At 39.7% G+C, this 20,296-nt stretch overlaps 1 protein-coding gene across 6 annotated transcripts in view; it reads right to left on the bottom strand.

Annotated features, from left to right (window-relative positions):
- The window catches only part of MsR1 (Myosuppressin receptor 1), a 41,848-nt gene that overhangs the window by 8,525 nt on the left and 13,027 nt on the right, over window positions 1-20,296 (bottom strand). Inside the window, exons 1-2 of one of the 6 annotated variants that reach the window (XM_089466796.1) lie at window positions 15,919-16,436; window positions 10,130-10,169 (exon numbers count right to left, since the gene is read on the bottom strand). The exons of 3 other annotated variants lie outside the window; for them this stretch is intronic. Coding sequence is in view for 1 of the 3 variants with exons in the window: in XM_089466799.1 (XP_089322925.1) it covers window positions 15,919-15,944 (26 nt within the window). In the remaining 2 variants the exon portion in view is untranslated. Of the gene's footprint in view, window positions 1-10,129; window positions 10,170-15,918; window positions 16,580-20,296 lie in introns of those variants that run through there. 2 more of the 6 variants (XM_089466799.1, XM_018008944.2) reach the window with 2 other exon arrangements.

The following is a 20,296-nucleotide window of genomic DNA, read 5'->3' on the forward strand; positions in this document are numbered from 1 at the left end:
CCCCAGTTTTTAATTGCATTTGCACGAGCAACTCCACTTGGCGAGCCCGAGCAGGGCGCGAACCACAGGCTACAGCAATTAACACGTACCACAGCAGGCGAAGCCGCAACAAAAGCTCCTTAAATATGCAGCACAGCCAGCACGCCGGTTAGCAGGCAATTTGATTTGGAATTGGAATGAATTCGAAATGCGCAGATAATAGTTAACCAGCTGGAGAGCGCAGAGGCCAGCAATTTAGCTTTGTAACTAATCGCATTTAGTTGAGTCATTTTTCGGGCGGTGCTGAATCGTAAATTGAAATCGCGATTGGCCTAATGTGAAACGGGTTTTTACTGACGTTTATAGTCTTAGAAGATCCTTGATTGAATAATTGAATGAATATCTTTGCAGATCTTTAAGTTAGCTATAGATATTGCTGCAGTAATTATATTTATTATAAAGTTATTTCGTAGAGCATATTTAGCTTGGCTTAGACAATCACTGGGACTCACAGCTATATAAAAATTGAAGATGAACAGCCATTATTTAATTGAATTTATTTAATTAATCAGAAAACCCTTATCGCAGTGAATTCTAATTAGAGTCTAGAGCTTATCCCTGTTTTAGGTATTCTAAATTACATTCTGAAATCTAATCGAAATTTATTTTATTAAATAAATATTTATTTTACTTCTTTTTGTATTTAATATCAAGATTGCTAGTTATAAAAAATGTTGTTAAAATATTTGCAAATATTTCAATTTAAAAGTCATTTTAAAAATGTGAAAAAAAAAAACAAACAAAAAATATATAATAAATATTCTTTAATTAAATGTATATATTTATATGAACAAATAATTATTTATATTTAATTAAATATTATTAATATTATTATTTTATTGTTTCTTTTATTCTCTTCTCTTATTTATATTGAGTATTGAGTATTATTATATTATTATTATTAAATTATTATTTTTTATTTTATTTTTTCACTTCCTGATTAATGCTAATTTTGGAATAATTTTATCTGATTATCATTATTGATTATCAGATTATGAAATTGTGTGCTGATAAATTTAATTAAAATAACAAAGTCTGATTGAATTAACTTCATATGCAAACTTTATCTGCATATTGCTTCCACAAAATTGCTAGCTTCAATAAATGTTATGGACAAATAATATAGACTTTTTGCAATAATTTATTAAACGTCTTTAATTTCCCTACGCTTTAATATGCAAGGGAAATTCCATTGGACACATACACAGGAAACGGTTCGCTCACCAGCTGCGCTCGCACAACGAAATTTAAGGAACTATATACAGTTAAGAGTGCGTATTAATTTACTTTTAATTACATCAATTATCGACCGTGTGTGTGTGTGTAATGGCATGACAAATTAAATGATTAATTAGGCATATTTGGTGGTGCTTGCTCGAGCGCGCACAAAAGTATGCTATAATTTTTGCAACCCTGAAGGAGACAAGCGAAAGCAACAGATTTGATCGAATCAAGCTGGGCATCAATTCAGGAATCAACGCAATCAATTACACAACAACAGGAACTTCATTTTTCGCTTGAAATCCCTATTAATAACACAAATGTGGCAGAGATTCTCATTCTCATCTGTGGCACAGTTCAGTGGGCACACGTACAATGGACAATTGAAGCAGCGACTGATTTGTGCTTAGGTAGCTGGCCTGGAATGCCAATGCCAGTGAGTGAAAGAGATCAGCTACAAATCGGAATGCTTTCATTTTCCGCCCCAGGCAGACGGACAGCTCCAGTGTTGCCTTTGTGGCCAGCTGGCAAACAATGAGAAATGGCAATGACAAGTCCGATTGAAAGGATCACGTAACCTCAGAGCCAGGCCCAGAGTCAGAGCTAGCCTTTTCTTTGCTCACTCGCCTTTGTCTTGGCCCCAGTATTATGTGGCTTGAGCACTTGATTTATGTATTGCAGCATACATCACGGACATGACAGACTTACAGCCGGAGCTCTTAAATTAATATGCATGTTTTTCCCTTGATTACAGTTATTGATCCAAGTGTGTTTATGTACTCTGCTCAACACCATTTCGCCATTTCGCTCCTTGTTTTGCTTTGTGCATTTCACTTATTTTTTTTGTGCAAACAACAAGTTGGGTTTGTTTTGGCATTTCTGTTTACGCCAGGCGAGCCCCATTGGCATTATTTAAAATTGTACTTTGCAACGGTTGCTCATTCCCAAAATGAAATTGCAAGCGATGTGAGTGTACTGCGAATGGGCGGGAGATAACAGAACATAATAGCCAGCGATTTATGAAAATATCTTCAATCAATGAATCTAAATGGATGCCGAGGGCGGAAAAAAGAAAAGTTGAATGAAGCCGAAGTGCGCGAAAAATTACCAGGCTATGCGGAAATAACTGGGCTATTGAGAGAAGGAGAGAATCGATATGGTAATATTGAATTAAGTAGAAAATAAGGTAATATTGAGTTAATAGAAGAAGATTGTAAAGAGTGAGGGAAGTATTTGCATTGAATCCTGTGAAACTCTCGCGTCCATTTGAAGGTTTCACCTTCCCTTTTCCTCTTTCTTATATTAGCACATGCTCATATACAAATTTATTATTCTCTCTTTGTTATTCTAGTTGAAATGTGAAACTGCTCTACTCTTCTTATTATAATAGAAACTGATTTAGGAATCTGTTCGTCTGTCTCTATCTATCTATCTATCTATCATTGATTTCTTTCTGTTTCTCTCTGTCTGACTGGGTATTTGTCTATCTCTGTTTATCTATATCTCCTGTCTCTTTCTCTCTCTCTCTCTCTTCCCCTCCCCCCGTTTCTCCTCTCAGCCTCTTTCCCTATCCCTCTGTCTGCTTCTGTATTAGTAGTTGTCTCTCTCTTACTTTATCTGCTATGCCATTCTATATTTCCTTCTCTGGCTCTTCTTCTGCTTTCTTTTACTTGAATGGATGTTAAGATGCGATTCTATATCTCGCAGTCATTTAATCCCTGCCTTCCTCTTTGTAAACCTTCTCAACTATGTTGTCTGCTTCGCGACTCTTTAATATATATTTATAATTAACTATATTGTGATGCGCTCTCACGCGGCTGCATTGTAAATTTCTCATTAGTTTTGTGATTTTCTTGGCAACAGTATCAACAACAACAGCCACAACAACAACCACAACAACAGCGATAGCAATAACAAAACACCATCATCAAACTGTAACAAAGGCCAGCCGTGATTATAATAGAAGAGCTGACAGTCAAGCCAAGTGACGTGTAGGAGGCGAGCGAGGGGGCGTGCCGTGACGCTGTGCTACACTTAAAGTTGCATGCATAATGCACACGAGCTGTCACGGCTCCACAGCAGCAGCAGCAATAGCAGCAACAGCAGCAACAGCAGCAGCAGAAGCAACAGCAACAGCAGCAGCAACAGCAGCAGCAGCAGCAGCAGCAACAGCAGCAGCAACGTTTAACTCAGCTGACGTATAATACAACTTTAATTGCTGGAATCTGCACTCTTGGCTTAAACGCCGCTGCTTTTGGCTTAACGCATTATATTTATCATGCTGTTGGCTTTCACAAAACAGTTGAGTCATGGCCACAGCGCAGCATAAATTGCAGGCGTGTGGGTGGCTTGGGTTTGCATTGCATTGGATGATTGTGGACTTGTGGGCGGGGCCAGCATTGAATTGTTGCTGATGCCACATGCAGCACGTTTGCTTGGCCCCTGGCCATGATTGTGTATATATGTATGTGTGTATATTTATGTGGAGAGTACAAGCACAGCTACAAATACGGATACGAATGCAAACATAACAGTTAACTGTAAATATTTTGGCAGCATTTCTATTCTGTCAGCTAATATCCTAACAAATTTCCGCCAGATGTCCTCGGCACAATCACCAAAATATTCTTTAATCTTCACGCTCTCTTTTTCTCTCTCTCTCTCTTTCGCTCAGTCTGTCTTTCTGCTCTCTGGTTTCTAGTCTTTTGTGTAGCTTTCCATGCCTGACTGAGCAAAAACAAAATTCTGACAATCTGTGTCAACTGTTGGCCAAATGCAACACAAAGCATAGAAGGGTTCGCTCATTCCGGATTAACAAATAGGCAAATACATATATAAAGGACATTGTTGCCATAGTAATTTACTTTTTTTGTTCTGATACCGTCTGAGCTCGTTTCAAGTGGGCTACAAAGAAATTATCTAAATTTAAAATTAAAAAAAAAAAAAAAAAAAAAAAAAAATCAAACATTTTCCCCAACAGACAAATAAATGAATATTTTGCTATGACAATTTTTGTTTTTAATATTCAACTGGTTTCCGCTTGAAGTAGGGCTCAAGGGAGGTGGATGATGGTACGCAAAAGAATATTAAGAGCTTTCCTAAAATTTCAAATGAATATATTTTTAATCAAGAGCCAAGTCGAGTTTTTCTTCCGTATCCATGAGCAAAGCTTTCATTAGTTGATAAATAAGAGAATAGGAGTTTGAGTCACTGAACTATGTATATCTTCTTATTATATCATATTTTTTATTATATTAATTTTTTTTTATATTTTACCTATTCTCTTTCTTATTCTTGTTGGATTTTGGCTCTACCTTTCTCTTTTCTACTCTGAATGCCTCTCCCTCTCTTTCGCTCTCATTATCTGTCTCCCTCTCTCTACTTTAATTCTTGAATTGCATTTAGTACCTAATTGAATTTCATCCGCTTTAGACTCAGCTATGCGAATTGAAATTCAATTTCCATCTGTTAGCTCAGATGATTTTGCAGGTAACAACCTTAATTACAGGTAACAATTGTCTCATTCGTAAAAGTCCTCACCATTCATGCTGACTCTTCGAATGCCTTTCATGCATTCCCTTGGCACATTCATTTGGTTTAATCTTAGTTTAATTCGCATATCGCACAGGTGCCAGAGGAGCCCGTTGACAGAGCAGCGGCCTTGCTATTGCCCTTGCAAATGATTCAAATGTCAGTCAGCTACGGTTCTTCCTGTTGCTGCTGCGTCTCATTTAAAAAATTCCGTAACGGCGATGGGAAAACTCGATTTATTGTGAAAAATGCAGCTGAAGGAATTTGTTAAGTCGTATTCACATTACGATATGCATTTGTGTGTGTGTGTGTGTGTGTGTAGGTGTAACTTTGCTTGCATGTGTGTGTGAGTGTCTCTATTTTCTGTTGTGCTATATTCATGCTCAACGCTCTCCTTTTAGTCCCATCACGCATACGTCATGTTGTCTGGCAGCAGACAAAAGCGAGCTCATTTGACATTCGCATATCATATAATAAAATTGCTTAAGGAAGCGTTCACAAAAAACTTGCACATCAAAGCCAGAACTTTTTCGAGCTTAACCCATTACCAAAGAGAAGCGCATCAAGAATTTAAGTATATGGATAAGCTTCAAGTCTGATGTCTGCTGTCAGCTGCAACCAAAAAATTTGACATTGAAGAATGAATTTATCATCACTCAAGAGCATCTCTGAGAATAGCGAATGCACAATAGTTATAACTTATAAGGCGAAGCAGGCAGCTGGAATGGTTAAACAATGAGCTACTAATGATATGATTGCTATGCATAGCCAAACATTCTGAATCTGATTATTAGAGTCTGCCTCATCAGGTTTGGGCATGCAAATTGGCATATTCAATGGCTACAGCCAGCTGGCCTGGCCTGGCCTCGTCTGACTGCCATAATAATCACATTAATTACGGTTAGTCGGGGCTTGCAACAAGCACCTGGCTTATCAATGCAATTACACATGAGCTCATGTTATTTGCAGCTGCTATCAATGCATTGTGCACGGATTAGGATTAGTGTCAAACGTTGCCAGTAAGCCAGTAAATCTGGTCAGAATATAGTCGCATAAGATAAGAGCAAACGCCTGTTGGCCTAATTGAAACGTGCCCGTTCAGGCTGAAAGACCTGTTAGCCAGCTGCCATTTAGCCAGCTGCCACTTGGCCAACTGAATGCCGGCAATTTGCACCAGCAAAAGTTGCACATGTGTCGAAGCGTGTAAATAGCTTAACAAAGTGAAAGTCCTCTGCAAGAAGCACGTCCCCAAGTGGCCCAACAAAGCTGCTGCTAATTGAGCGAACGACCTGAGTGAAGACGAGCTCAACTTTGCAACTCAAATTGAAGATGGAGTGTTAAAGGAGCTCTGCTAAATTATGTAGCTGGAAAAAGGACACGTGTCTGTGTCAGTAAAGTAAATATATGATGTGCAGCAGGAGTCTAATGCAAACTACTTTCCACCTGCTTTGAATGCAATAGATGGGCTGCAATATAGTTACAAATATAGTTGCTTTGTCAATTGATCCACGCTCGCTCCGAAACTCAATTTGAGCCTCACCAAGACTCACGCGGCCCGTGCGCCATATTGTGCTATGAAAAATCAATTTGAGTTCACCTGACATTGCACCTGAACTTGATTTAAATACATTTTAAGTGTTCGCGCCCTCACACATAATAAGCAGCTGTCAGTCCGCCCAGTTGACTGCTCACGGCGCCTGCCTCGATTGGCAGGCAACTGGTTTCTCGACCCGCTTCCATTCAGCCGCAGTCACTGCCTGCCGCCCACTGCCCCCGCTGTCGTGGGCATGGTCAAGTGAACAAGTAGTCTGCCATTAAATAGACGCACTGGAGCGGGCAGCATGGTCTTGAGGCCGCCATTCATAAACTTGAGGCAAGGTCAAAATTATGTAAATAGCCATTGAGCTAAGGACTCGAGCGAGTAATTACGAATCCTGCTGGTAAACAGGTAAACAGCTAAAAAAAAAACAAGCTATCGGATACGGTAAATACAAATGTAATGATAGAAATGTAAGGTACTGAAAAAAGTTTGCAGCGCTTATCAATGAGTCAGTCGGTCAATCTTTGTAACTCTCTCTATCTTGCTGTCTCCCTCTATCTATCTGTCAGCTCTCAGTTTTGTTTTGTATCTCTCTTACCTTCCCTTCTTTTAATTACAGGTCTTTTGCCTTGTAGAGAAGTACGCAGGTATTCCAGCTATCGCGATAAACAGTTTTTTGCATTTCAGCTTTTTTCAGCAAAATTTTTCGTTCCTGGTATTTGCTGAGGAAATGCGTTTTCTTTGATGCTTACTCAGAGTAAACAATGAGAAATAGTGAAACAAAATGCTCCTGCACGACGCGCAATCCACCAGATAATGGCAACGGAAAGTGTCATGGCTTTAAGCGGAAATGGCATTCTTACCGTAGCAGGAGCTTAATGTGCTCCAGAGTGAAGGGCTCACGAAACCCAAATACCGAAGCCATGAGTAGAGAAGAGTGTCTAACTCTAACTCTCTCTCGCTCTCTCTCTCTCTATATATACATATATATATAGGATTGAGAAACATTTAATTGAAAAGTGAATGAAAACTGCCAGCAGCTTGAGCTGCATATTAAATGGATACACACAAAGCCGCACAGCGGGTAGCCTAGCGTCCTGGGAGTGGGCGTGAATGACCAAGTTTTCGTATTGTTGGATGATAATTCGAATGAATTACTTGTGGCGCGGCTTTGTGACGTTACGCACAAGTGAGCTTTGCATTTCTCGATTCCGTGGAGACGCCAAGTCGCCAGTCCAATAAAAATGCCTTGCAGGACATTGCGAGGCTGTGATTTCCAGCGACAAGGACAATATATAAACAGCAACAGCAGCAGCAACCACAACTGGGAGAGTGAATGGAGGCTGTTAAGGCAGCTAGAAACATCTCGTTATCATAATCAACAGCTACCGCTTACAGTTGTTATTGTTGCTGCTGCTCCGCCTTCGCGCCGCTGTCAGCGCCAAGGAAAACGACATTAATGGAAACATCAAAGTAATTTGATTGCATTTTGCCACAATGGATATGAATGAGGGGAAGAACGAACGCATGAGCCCCAGCGAATGCAAAAAATATACATACAAATGCTTTGTATACACACACACATACCCACACGCATCTAAGGGCATGAAGTAGCAGCTTGTCGGAGTACCAGCAAACTTCTTCTGTTTGTCCATGATATCCAGCTGTGCTGCCAGCCCCTGCTCATTTTCTCGGTCTCTGCGGCCCATAAAATGTGTGCCGCTCGGGCTCAATGTTGTGTTAATTTCATTTGCGTTCAGAAATAGATACAGCCAAGCAAGTGGGAATACGCTTGCTATCCTCCCAGCATTTCTGCAGTCAGCTAACGAAATTATGTAGTTACAATTGGGAGGCATGTCCGACCAGCCGAAGGCCAAGTCCAGTCAAGCATCTGAGCTATAGTAATTCTGTAGGCAATGCTTAGTTGAATTGCAAAAAATGCAGAACAGAAATAGATACAGGATACTGTGATACAGGATACTATCATACGGTGATACAGGAGACATGATATTGGATACTGGATATAGAGATACAGAAATGCTGAGAATACAGAGATATAAAGATGCAGAGATGTATAAATACAGAGATATTGAAATATTGAAGTACTGCGATACTGAGATACTGAGATACTGAGATATTGAAATATTGAAGTACTGCGATACTGCGATACTGCGATACTGCGATACTGCGATACTGCGATACTGAGATACTGAGATACTGAGATACTGAGATACTGAGATACTGAGATACTGAGATACTGAGATACTGAGATACTGAGATACTGAGATAATGAGATACTGAGATACTGAGATACTGAGATACTGAGATACTGAGATACTGAGATACTGAGATACTGAGATACTGAGATACTGAGATACTGAGATACTGAGATACTGAGATACTGAGATACTGAGATACTGAGATACTGAGATACTGAGATACTGAGATACTGAGATACTGAGATACTGAGATACTGAGATACTGAGATACTGAGATACTGAGATACTGAGATACTGAGATACTGAGATACTGAGATACTGAGATACTGAGATACTGAGATACTGAGATACTGAGATACTGAGATACTGAGATACTGAGATACTGAGATACTGAGATACTGAGATACTGAGATACTGAGATACTGAGATACTGATGTATCTTGTATCTTGTATCTTGTATCTTGTATCTTGTATCTTGTATCTTGTATCTTGTATCTTGTATCTTGTATCTTGTATCTTGTATCTTGTATCTTGTATCTTGTATCTTGTATCTTGTATCTTGTATCTTGTATCTTGTATCTTGTATCTTGTATCTTGTATCTTGTATCTTGTATCTTGTATCTTGTATCTTGTATCTTGTATCTTGTATCTTGTATCTTGTATCTTGTATCTTGTATCTTGTATCTTGTATCTTGTATCTTGTATCTTGTATCTTGTATCTTGTATCTTGTATCTTGTATCTTGTATCTTGTATCTTGTATCTTGTATCTTGTATCTTGTATCTTGTATCTTGTATCTTGTATCTTGTATCTTGTATCTTGTATCTTGTATCTTGTATCTTATAGGCAGATGCAGATACAGATGTAGAGATACAGATACATATAGCACTTTCACCTACAAACTCCCATATACACTCACACTCACATATATATGCCTCAAGAGTTTCAGCATTCGAGCACCAACCATTATGTACTTAATTGTGTGCAGCATGCCACAGTTCCTTTCAATTATGCAACAAAGAGATAAAGTATTTAAGTTAGCTAAAATGTCTGGGGTATTCAGAGAATGCTGTCAAGTTGCCTCCCATCACACACATATGGAAGCATTTCTGTGGCCTTGTGTCAATTCATGCAAATTTTTAAAGGAATTGTTTTAGGCCGTTGTGGCAAAGCCCAGATGTGGGTCCCGGGATTTTCCAATGGACTTGCCTTGTATTGTTATGCCGGCCGTTAACTTGTGTTTGGCATCCTGATATTCATTCGAAGCTTCCGCAAATTGAGTTGCAGGCGTCGTAAGCCCCTGGGTCAGCTTGATTGATTGAGGCAGTGGCAAACAAGTTCATTTGCCAGAGTTCAAGGTGGCTTAAGTCAAGTGAAAAGTTCTGTAAACTCATTCGAGTGCACTTAATCTAAATTCTCTACTAATGCCGTTGTTTGTACGCAAGTACACTTGATGGCGTTTCGCGTATCCGTTGCGATCAAAATACATAATCAAGAGTAAACAATAATTTTGTTAACATTTCTTTTCATGATATTGGCTGCTGCCTTTCGTTCTGACCCCTTGTGCCCTGTGCACTTACCTTGATATTTGAACTCGTCTAATTTCCATGAAAAAATTTGCTACGCTTTTTAAAGCATTGGCGCCCAACAAAAGAGAGACGGAGAGAGAAAGAGAGAGGGAGAGAGAGAACTTCAGCTACGTGAAATATTCAAAATAGAAAAAAATAAAAATGAAAATTCGCATGAAAACAAATGAAGCCCATACGCAGCGTGGGCTCCCAAAAAGCTGTCAAATATGAATAATGGATGCATAGAGTAAACTGTTCAGTAGCTTTCCCTTTTCCACAGACTTGAAGACAAAATGTAAAGCGGCGGGAAAAATACCAAGTTAGCTTTAAAAAAGAAGACGCACGGCCTACGCATTTGACTGGCTGGCAGCCAGGTCAAGTGTGAGGACCCTACTCCGTTTATATAATTTCGGGAAGTCCTCACGTTGACCACGCTTGACAGTTGCGTACGGTGTCCATGGCGTACAAAGTCTCAAATATTTTATAGGCCTACGTGTTGGCCATAGCTAATTTATTTTACTTCCCTCAGTAGCTGTGGCAATGGCAACGCTTTAAAATGTGGCTGACAACTTTAGTTCAGTTTGTTGATCTTTTGTCTGTTTGACAATGTCCTGTGAGAGGGGGCTCCAATCAATTGCCAGCTTCTTATCGGAGCTGACAGACAGGGGACAGCGCTGACAAAGCAGAGGAAGAAAGCAGTCTTATTATGACTGAGAGTTCTAATGCCGGCCTCATCAGCTCAATTCATGTAACACCTCCAGTCAGGACGGCTCTCTGATTGATGTGCTTATTTACTTTGTTGTTTCATTCGCAGACATAAATCATGTCAGGTTTGGGCTCTGCGTGCGATGAATTTACATTTTCATTTCTTATGCTTCCATTCACTGAAGGTTAATTTCCCGCGATTTGTTTACCAATTTTTCACAATTGTTTGAGCTTATGCCAGCCGAGAGATGTTGGACCATAAATAGTCTTATGGTATGTGTGTGTGTGTATGTATGCTAAGCTGGGTTTCCTTCCGGCGGCGCCTATGGCCCGAGCACATACGAGTATTTAATTAACTTGGCCAGCAGCCAGGCAGCCAAACACCCAGGCAGCCAAACAGCGGCACATTAGCACTTCACATATCGCATGGCATATCATCTTGGCAGAGCCAGGCCAAATGTCATCAGCACTAATGGAATAATTTGAAATCTACTTAGCAGCAAGGACACACAGTGAGCACTGATATATATTTCTTTTAATTATTTTACGCACTGTTGCCACAAAGTAACACAGAGAAAACATTACAGCCAGCTGACACTCAATTGGGCGTGTCCCAGGACCACGTACATGCTCATGCTGTGAGCAGCGCAGTTTGTTTTAATTAACAATGAAGTTGACTAATTGAATTAGGTGCGAGCGCTGGCTGACATGGGAAGCGAAATGGCCCCGCAGTTTAGTTTCTTTCAAGTCCTGTCATAACAAATTACGCTGCCGCCTGAAAGTAGGCTATGAAATTTTAATGCACATAAAATAATTGCTATTTCGAAACTTTGTACCAAAGCCTTAAATTGCAGTTTATAGCTAAGTAGAACTGGATTGTATAACAAATATAAATATACATTGGACTAAATTGGAACGTGACAAACTTTCATAATTTCCACAAGCCGAAGCAAGATACGTACATATATATGTATATAATTATTTCTCAGTCCAATTACTTAGCGAAGCAGGCAAGTAGTCTAGCCTAGCTAGTTATGTAAACAAACTCACTGATTAGTAAACACTTTCATAGTCTATGGCGCAATCAATCAGAAACATTAATTATTTAATTGGGCGACCATATCGAGAACATGATACAACATGCTGACCGCTGTTTATGGCAGGCGACGCATAAAAACTAAGCCAAACTACTTTACACACTTCTACACAAACACAAGCACACACGTATACACACACACAGCACTCACTCACAGATACGTGCGCTCAATCAAAAAGGTTATCATGCCTATTTAGTTCGATTTATACAAAAGCTTGATTGCAGCTCTAGATCCTTGGACTAGTTTATGACCCAATTGTGCCAAAGAGTGTGTCAATTTGCGTTGCGTTGCGCTTCGCGCCACCCTTAGCGAAATTAGAAGAAAACACTTCAAATGCACTTTCGCTTTCACCCACCCAACCAGCAGGCCAACCAACCATCCTGCCATCAGCAAGTGGCTCACGCACATGCTGCAGTTGCACTGCCTCAGCATTGGCATTTCAGTCTTCAGTCTTCAGTCTTATTTGATTTTCAATAACGTGCCAGAATGTTCACTGAGTTGTCTATTAAAAAAATTAAAAAAAAAAAAGTAGAATAAGCTTGGCCACATATTCGTTTGGCCTATTTAAAGTGCAATGGGCGGTTGTTGGAGCCATCGAGTCAGCTTGGGATCGACTGAGGCGCTCGCTCGTTATCTAAAATGCTCGTCTTCTATATGTATATTTATGGTTAATTCATAGTGACTGTCTGCAGCTGTGTCTGCCTTCATTACCGAATTATAGCGCTTTCATGACTTTGCCCTTAACCTGAACCAAGTGTCGCAAAGTCGTTAACAGCGTCGCCCGCCATCGCTGTCATCAAAAAACGTGAGGCAGCATGTTGACAGCTTTGCAGGCTATGCATGACTATGCAATGCTCTAGACTATATACTCTAAAGTAAGTTGAAGCAAATGAAAATGTTCTCCTTTTCAATATGCCCTATCAGTGTAAGTTTCTTCAGCCTCAGTGTCCAGCTGTGGCAAATGATGCCCTCTATCACCTTCTTATTTTTGGCCTTTGCCAAGTTAAGCTTTTTGGCAGTCCAGCTGGGTCTGGTCCATTTTAATAGTCATGCCGCATGTTGCACCAACTGATATGCTTGGGGCACGTAAGAGGCGGTCAAGCAATTTCACAGCAATTCAGAATTCACTCAAATGTTGCAGCAAGCTGTTAAATAATCATTTTCATTGCATTGCCAAAAGAGATTTATTTGTGAAGATGAATATATATATACATATTTATTTATTTGCATTATTCAAAAGTCAGCCATCGGCTTCAGGCGAGCTCATAAATTTGGTTTGACAACTTTGCCCTGTAAACCGAGGCGCAAGTGAATAAATTGCGCTGCATTTAAAGTTAATGTGGAGTATATTAAGTTATGCAGCTTCTCTTTGCCGACTTCCAACATTCTGGCCAAGCTGCTAAATTTGTTGTCACAATTCTTATTGCTGCGCCATAAATTGTTGGCCCAAAGAGTCCGCAACAAGCGGATGCAACTTTTTGCGAGGCTTAGTTCTGAGTGCTCTAAAAACAACATTTGACAGCAAAGATTTGGCAGGCGGAAAGTACCGGCTGCAGCGCAAGTTGTTGGCCATTGTTTATCATAAAACTTGAAATGTTTTATTAAATAAAAGGAAAGTTGTTTTTCTACATCTCTCTCTGTTTTTTAGGAAAAAGTTTGCTGAGAAAAAGATAAACATGTTCAGCTTAAATACTCGAATAAATGTTTTACATTTTACAATAATTTAAATGTCATAAAAGAGATTGCTTAAGCAGAGCAAAACATTTCTTAAAGCCACTGTTAAATTTAATTTTCGTCTCTTTATTTCTCTGCATTTTTATAAATAGCCCCAGCAATTGCTGCCGTACATCAGCTCACGTAAGCAGCCAATTCATAAATAAATCCGGCAAAAAGAAAAAGAAAAATATGAAGAGGAAAAAAATGTAATTTTATGATAATTGGCATTACGTGCGACTTGGCTGACATATCATTTGCAAACAAATCTGCGTCTAAGTGAGCCATAAAAAATGGCAAGGCCCACGACCTGCGGCAATTGTTGTGGCAACGCGAGCGAGGCGCACTGCCAGCCAGGTCAGCAACGCAGCCATACATTTAATATGAAACAATCAGAGGCCACATGATAGGCGCCCAACTTCTGGCTTATCGTATATCAACTCAAATTACGCAAGCATACACAATCAACAAAAAACAAGAAACGAAAACCAAAAATAAAAAGAAAACAACGAAAGCGACAACGAAAACAAAGAAAACTCTAATAATATCAGCTCGATAATGCGCTGGGGCAAAAACAAAACAAAAAGGCAAATGGCGAATGACAAAGAATCAAAGCGAAATTCAATCAGCAGGAAACGGGAAACGACATAAATAAGGGAAAAACCATGTTGATATGGCCGTTGCTTAGGCCCTGATTTTTATATCAATACTTTATTGCGTATACGCAGCGTTATGCAAATTGCTTGTTTACTTAATTTCAAGACAGCAATAGCTCATTACGATGATTTCGCTTCTTCTTCATTTTGTTCTGTTCCGATTTAACCAGAATACTTTATAATTTTGGCTCGGAATTAGTTTTGCGAGAAAGTTTGGTCAGCAGTTCGCGCGCTGAAAGTTTCAACTGATTTTTGATTAAAACTTCAGGCAGATGATGATGCTGCTGCTTTACACGAAAACAGACCAGTAGTGCTTTGATTTGGATGCCATGACCAAGCGCTAAACTTACAGCTGTAAAAGTTTTATTCAAAATATTTAAAAATAAAAATAAAAATAAAAATAAATGAAATCAAGCTAAGCGAAAAATAATGAAACTTAGCCTCAGAGACTGATAGATATTTCTGGCCATTAAAGGGCATACGCAGAGGGGTTGGATTTTAATTAAGTTTTGGGTAGGCCATTGATTGATGACACCCACTGTTGAGCAGCTTCATTGGTTTACGCTTGTCCCGTTCGTGTTTCAATTAATGGCAACACGAATTCTAATTAACACAGCTGCCACAACAGCTGCACACACCTGTCATAGAAAGGGAGATAGCGAGGGAGAGAGAAAGAGAGAGCGTGGGAGATGCGCCTGCATGGCTAGCCAATGAGTTGTGTTGCATGGCTGGAAAATCACTTGAATAATTTCATTTCAATGCACAATTGAAAATGCACTCTATCCCTCTGTCATGTCCTGATTTTCTACCTGTGCCTCATTGTTTTTCCTGTTATTGGCAGCCAATTCGAGGAGCTTGTTTCATAACCCTAGCAAAGCCATCCATACACACTCAAGTGTCGCACACTTGTCTTTTCAATGCATTTTCCTCGTCTTGTTCTAGTTCTTGTTCTTATTCAGCGTCTTTTATTTATTGTCTCTCAAGTAGCACTCTCTATTCTATTTTGTGTCGTCACGTGCCAGCAACGTGCGCCTTTATCTTCCTAGTGCCATTTCGAGATTGTTTGAATTGTTTCGCTTTCGGTATTGTCCCATTTGTCTAGGGACATTATTTTTCCCACACAAAGAGTTGCCTAAAAATTAACTGAGCTGCTATATTACTAAACCAACGAAATGAAATGCAGAAAATAATTTGATTCGATTATTTGCCAAGCACATTAATAGCTGACTATTTGCCAGCAATTGGAAATTGAGAAATGTTTCTTAGCCGACATTAGTAACACTTCATTAATTTTAATCGAGAAACACACAAATTATTCAGGCGTATTGTTCAATTGAACATTCTCAAATGAATGGAAAATGCTGTGGCTTCAACGGTCTCTAACAAATGATTAAAGCATTTTTGCTCTAGAGGCAATTGATTGGAAATGTAATCGAAATTGTAAAATGAAAAATATGAAATTATTTGTTGTGTAAAATCAAAGAAAATACACGAGATTTATTTATAAATTTATTTCCTAGCTAAAACGAAATTGACTCTAGCCGAAATGATATTCCCGACTGAATTCAGAATTTGCATCTCTAACGTTAAGCACATGATAAATGGGGCTATAATAATTCAGGACACTTACAGCAACTGGGGACTTGCAGCTCGCATAGATAAAGTTATTTATTTCAATGTTACACGAAACTACACATTTTCATTTTTTTTTTTATTATTTTTTTTTTTATGTACCAAAATATTTCAAGTAATTTAAGTTTCACATAGTTACGCTGACCATACGACAGCGGACGTATTGTTTAATGAGCGGAGCCGATCGTGCGGCTATTAGAACCGATTCGCGGCGCACGAAATACAAAATAGAACTGAGACAACATTGCCGAAAATTCGCATGATATAATTCGCAGCGAAGAGCCGGACTCTGACGATGGACGAACTGGCGACGACGACGACACTGGACGAAGACGAGAATACGCGTAGCCTGACTAAATGCAGCGAGCGGCAATCGAGCTGTGCGCGATTCGCAGCAGCATTTGGCGGCAACTGCTGGCGGTAATTTGGCCGGAAAGGCAGAAACTAAGTCAAGTTCCACAGCGGTCGCAGGCAATGTGGAACCCAATCACAGTGCAAAGTCAAACAAAAGCAAGCAAAGTCAAACAAACACAAACGCTGTCTGCAAAGGCTTTGCTCTTTGCTTGCCCAGAGACTCTCTTAAATTTGGCTTTGCGGCGCAGGCGCTCTTTCAGACCAGCTGTTGTGGGCCAAACAGCTGTTTACCGTTAGCTGTTGCTCTGCTCGCTTGACAATATTTATGTTTTTGGCTTAGTTTTGCTTTGTGCTGTGTTTGCTGTGTCTGCTTTGTTTTCCATTTCCTTAACGCTGCTCGCGCGCGGGGTTAAGGTCAATGCAAAAGGCGACAACAGATGGCGCTGCCACGCGGCTGAACCGAATGAAAAGCCCCGATTGTGGCTGGGGTAATGGCCTAAGCTAATTTATGCAGCCAACATGTCGTGTACGCAATGTGGTTACTGCCATGTTTAATATAACGACCGCAACTGCTGTCGGCGAACAAATAATACAATGTCGACCTAATATTACATTTCACAATTCATAAAGTAGAGTTCGCCATAAAACTCTTGCTTTAAAGCTGTTTAGCTCCAGATGCTAAACTGCTAAACTGCTGTCGGGTCATTATCGACACTTCTGCGATAGTCGCTCGACCCTTTGGTAGAGTTGTCTCTGCCTTTGGGTGCGCAATGTACAGCGACTCTTTATGCAAATGAAGCGTGAAACTGTCGTTGGCAGCAGAGCTGTGCCAAGTGCTGATCCGGCTGCCGGTCCAGCTGTTGGTTCTGGTTCAAGTTGTAGCTGTGGCTCGCCGTCTGGCTGTCATGTTGGCCCACAGATGCGTCCATCAAATAACAAAGAGCTTGTACTCCAGCATGCTAATGCCTTAATCCTTTAAGGCAACGCGCTGTCTGTGCCCATTCGAGCAAGACCTGACTAAACTTCAGCGGGCTTAAAGCGCAATTAAGGCTAACGGCGACTCGTTTAGTTTCCCATTTCCATTTAAAATGATGAATAATCAAGCTAAATGCTGCAACGATTCGCTGCCACATAAATTAGGGCTGCAGGAGTGTGAGAAAGTAGAGCAGGAGGTGCTGCGACTGTCCCCACAAAATGCTGCCAAATTGCAGCCTCATTTTCAATGCAGCCAGAAATGCGCCAGCGGCAACATCGTTGCCAAAAATATTGCCACCAAAAATGTTGCAGAGTTTTCTCGTTAGTGTTTCCGGCTCACTGGCCCAGCTCCGCGTGCCCTACCGCACCCCTTCTTGGCCATGTTTCGCCCGTTTATGATGAGCCATGCACTGATGTCATAAGGGCCAAAAGCTAGCTGCAAATACTCGACAAGGCTGGTCTGGGCGCCAGCGCCTTGCATAATTAGTGCAATTGACGATTTTTGGCTGGCAAAATTGCAAATGAGCTTAGCTCAGATATGTATATATGTATGCGTATGTGTGTGTGTATTTACATGGTTTGTATAGATTATGTGAGAGCTGCAGGGCATGCAATTATTTATGCCGCTCTAATCCAGGCTCTGTTCTCTTAATGCATTCAGAGTTTAATAAATTATAGCTACAAAATATTTATATGAATTTGGCATATTTATTGTGTGAAAAATACCAACGAAAAATTGTTTAAAAATATTCTAATCAAATATGCCACTTGACGTTATCCAATTAAACGCAAACAGTTCGCAAATTCCCTGTCGGATATTTTTAGGAAAATTCACAAAGATAACAATAAATAATATATAATATAACACAAAAGGTAACCAAATGGAATGAAAACATGCCAGCATGAAATATATGAAATAAAATTCCAAATATTGCATATATGACTATATAGGTACATACATATATATATATATATTCACATGCAGCTAAGCACTGAAGCAGAGCGATGATATCTGCGTGTGATTGTAAATAAAACCAAACACTATATGCGATTTTCACTGGCAGCGCAAATAAATTTTTATTTATTGAGCTGCGTCGCGTTCGCTGAGAATGGGGCACGTGTGGGCGGGCATGGATACGGATGTGGATACATACGGGCATTTGTGCTGACAGCCAGGCATATTGCATGGGTTTATATGCATGATCGGGTCTGGGTCCCTCTGGCGCTCGGTGACAGCCACAAAGGGGGGCTGGCCCCGACATGAATATGGTTAAAGCCCTTGTCAATTGCCGCTGCAAACTGAAATTTTGACGAGCTTTCAAATCTCTGCCTCTCGCACTGCTACGTGTCTTGCCATGAAAAGTGCTTAGAGTGTGCTAGTTCAAGTTTAGTGTAATATCTCTATGGATTCATTTTATATTATATTATATTTATATATTATATATATATATTATATATATATATATAATATATATATATTATATATATATTATATATATATTATATATATTATTATAGCATTTAGCAAATGCCATCTGTCATTAGCCTTAACTCTGCTGCGCATAGGGATGTGGGGGGCCTGTGTTTCGATTGTAAACAAATAGAACGTCAGCTGAATGCTAAACATTTTCTTTGGATTATTTCTTTTCTCTTCAAATTTGCAAACGTAGAGCAACAGCAAATAGCAGAAATTGTGTCAGCGAAACTGTTCAATATTTCTTTCGCGTGGGCAGCGACAGTTTTCCAAAAGGAAGCGGCGAAAGGCGCCAATTTCTGCGGCAGCCAAATGTGTTTATTCAAATGGGCAGCAGTAGCAGCAGCGGTAGCAGGAGCGTAGCGAAGTCAGCAGTGGGCCCAAAAGGGGGCAACGAGCACTAGCTATGTTAAGAGTAATCGAACTAAAAAAAATAAGTAAATATATATAAAGATATCATATTGGAATCAGTTTGATTTTAAAAACAATTTAAGAAAATTTACTCTCGTCTTTCACTCGCCCTAATGTGACGCTCCTGCTTTGCTGTCTATTGCCTTAGCTGTCAAATTTGCTATGAAAATATATAACAATATCTGGCTTGGCTTATGTAGCTGAATATAAAGACTAAATTAGATTTTAAAACTGAAGCTGAATTCGTGACGATATCAATTTGCATTTTATTAAAACGCCAACGACAATTCCGGACTTTCGCTTGGCTTTCTACATTAATCAAGCAGCAACAGAACTGCCGGGGCGTTAGCCATGAAAATATATAATGTCAAGCAACATAAAGCAGAGAGCTCCAAGCGGAACTTTCGCAAAAGGCAGCTGTTATTTAGCGTTGTTTTATGTCAACTGTTTGCGTTCTGCTATAGAGGCTAGCTGGCATTTTGATGTCGCATCTCTTGTTCTGCACATTTCTATATATATCTATATACGTCAGACGGTCTTCAATTGAACACGTTGACATACTGGGTTCAATCCCATGGTCAGCAGTTCTCTGATTTTACGTGCGAATGACTCGCACGCCCACTTTCTCTTTATCTCTTGACAGCCTGACAAAATCAATCTCAATAACAAATTTGTCGTATACGTGATTTGCTTTGTGGCGCCCAATGGTAAAAATAACTAGAGCATCTATTAAGTCTTGAATTATTTGATGTTGCCACAATTTGACTAGATTTATTTTCAATAGATTTTCATTTCATTTGATATTCGTGACTAAAAACTAAATAGAGCACCTATACACACTTTATGTATAAATGTTATGCTGTAGAATTTTATTAAATTCATTTTCAATATATTTTCATTTTATTTAATATTTGTGAATATGTCTCATATAAATTGCTATCCTATATTAGCAGTATTCGAAATTCCTATTACCAAAACCAAATATTTAATGGTACATCTGTCTAACCACACGTCCAGCACACGTCCCACCCGCCCACAGCTTAGCCAAACTATAAAACTGGTCGCCAATTTATGTAGCGGAAGTGCAGCCTCGAGCACCACTGTGACCAACAGCTGACCCACATCTGTGTCTCGGATATGGAGCACGTTCAGCGCAATTTAT

The sequence above is a fragment of the Drosophila arizonae genome, chromosome 4 (assembly GCF_054131065.1).
Source record: "Drosophila arizonae isolate 15081-1271.41 chromosome 4, UAZ_ARI_1.0, whole genome shotgun sequence".
In the NCBI taxonomy this organism is placed as follows: Eukaryota; Metazoa; Arthropoda; class Insecta; order Diptera; family Drosophilidae; genus Drosophila; species Drosophila arizonae.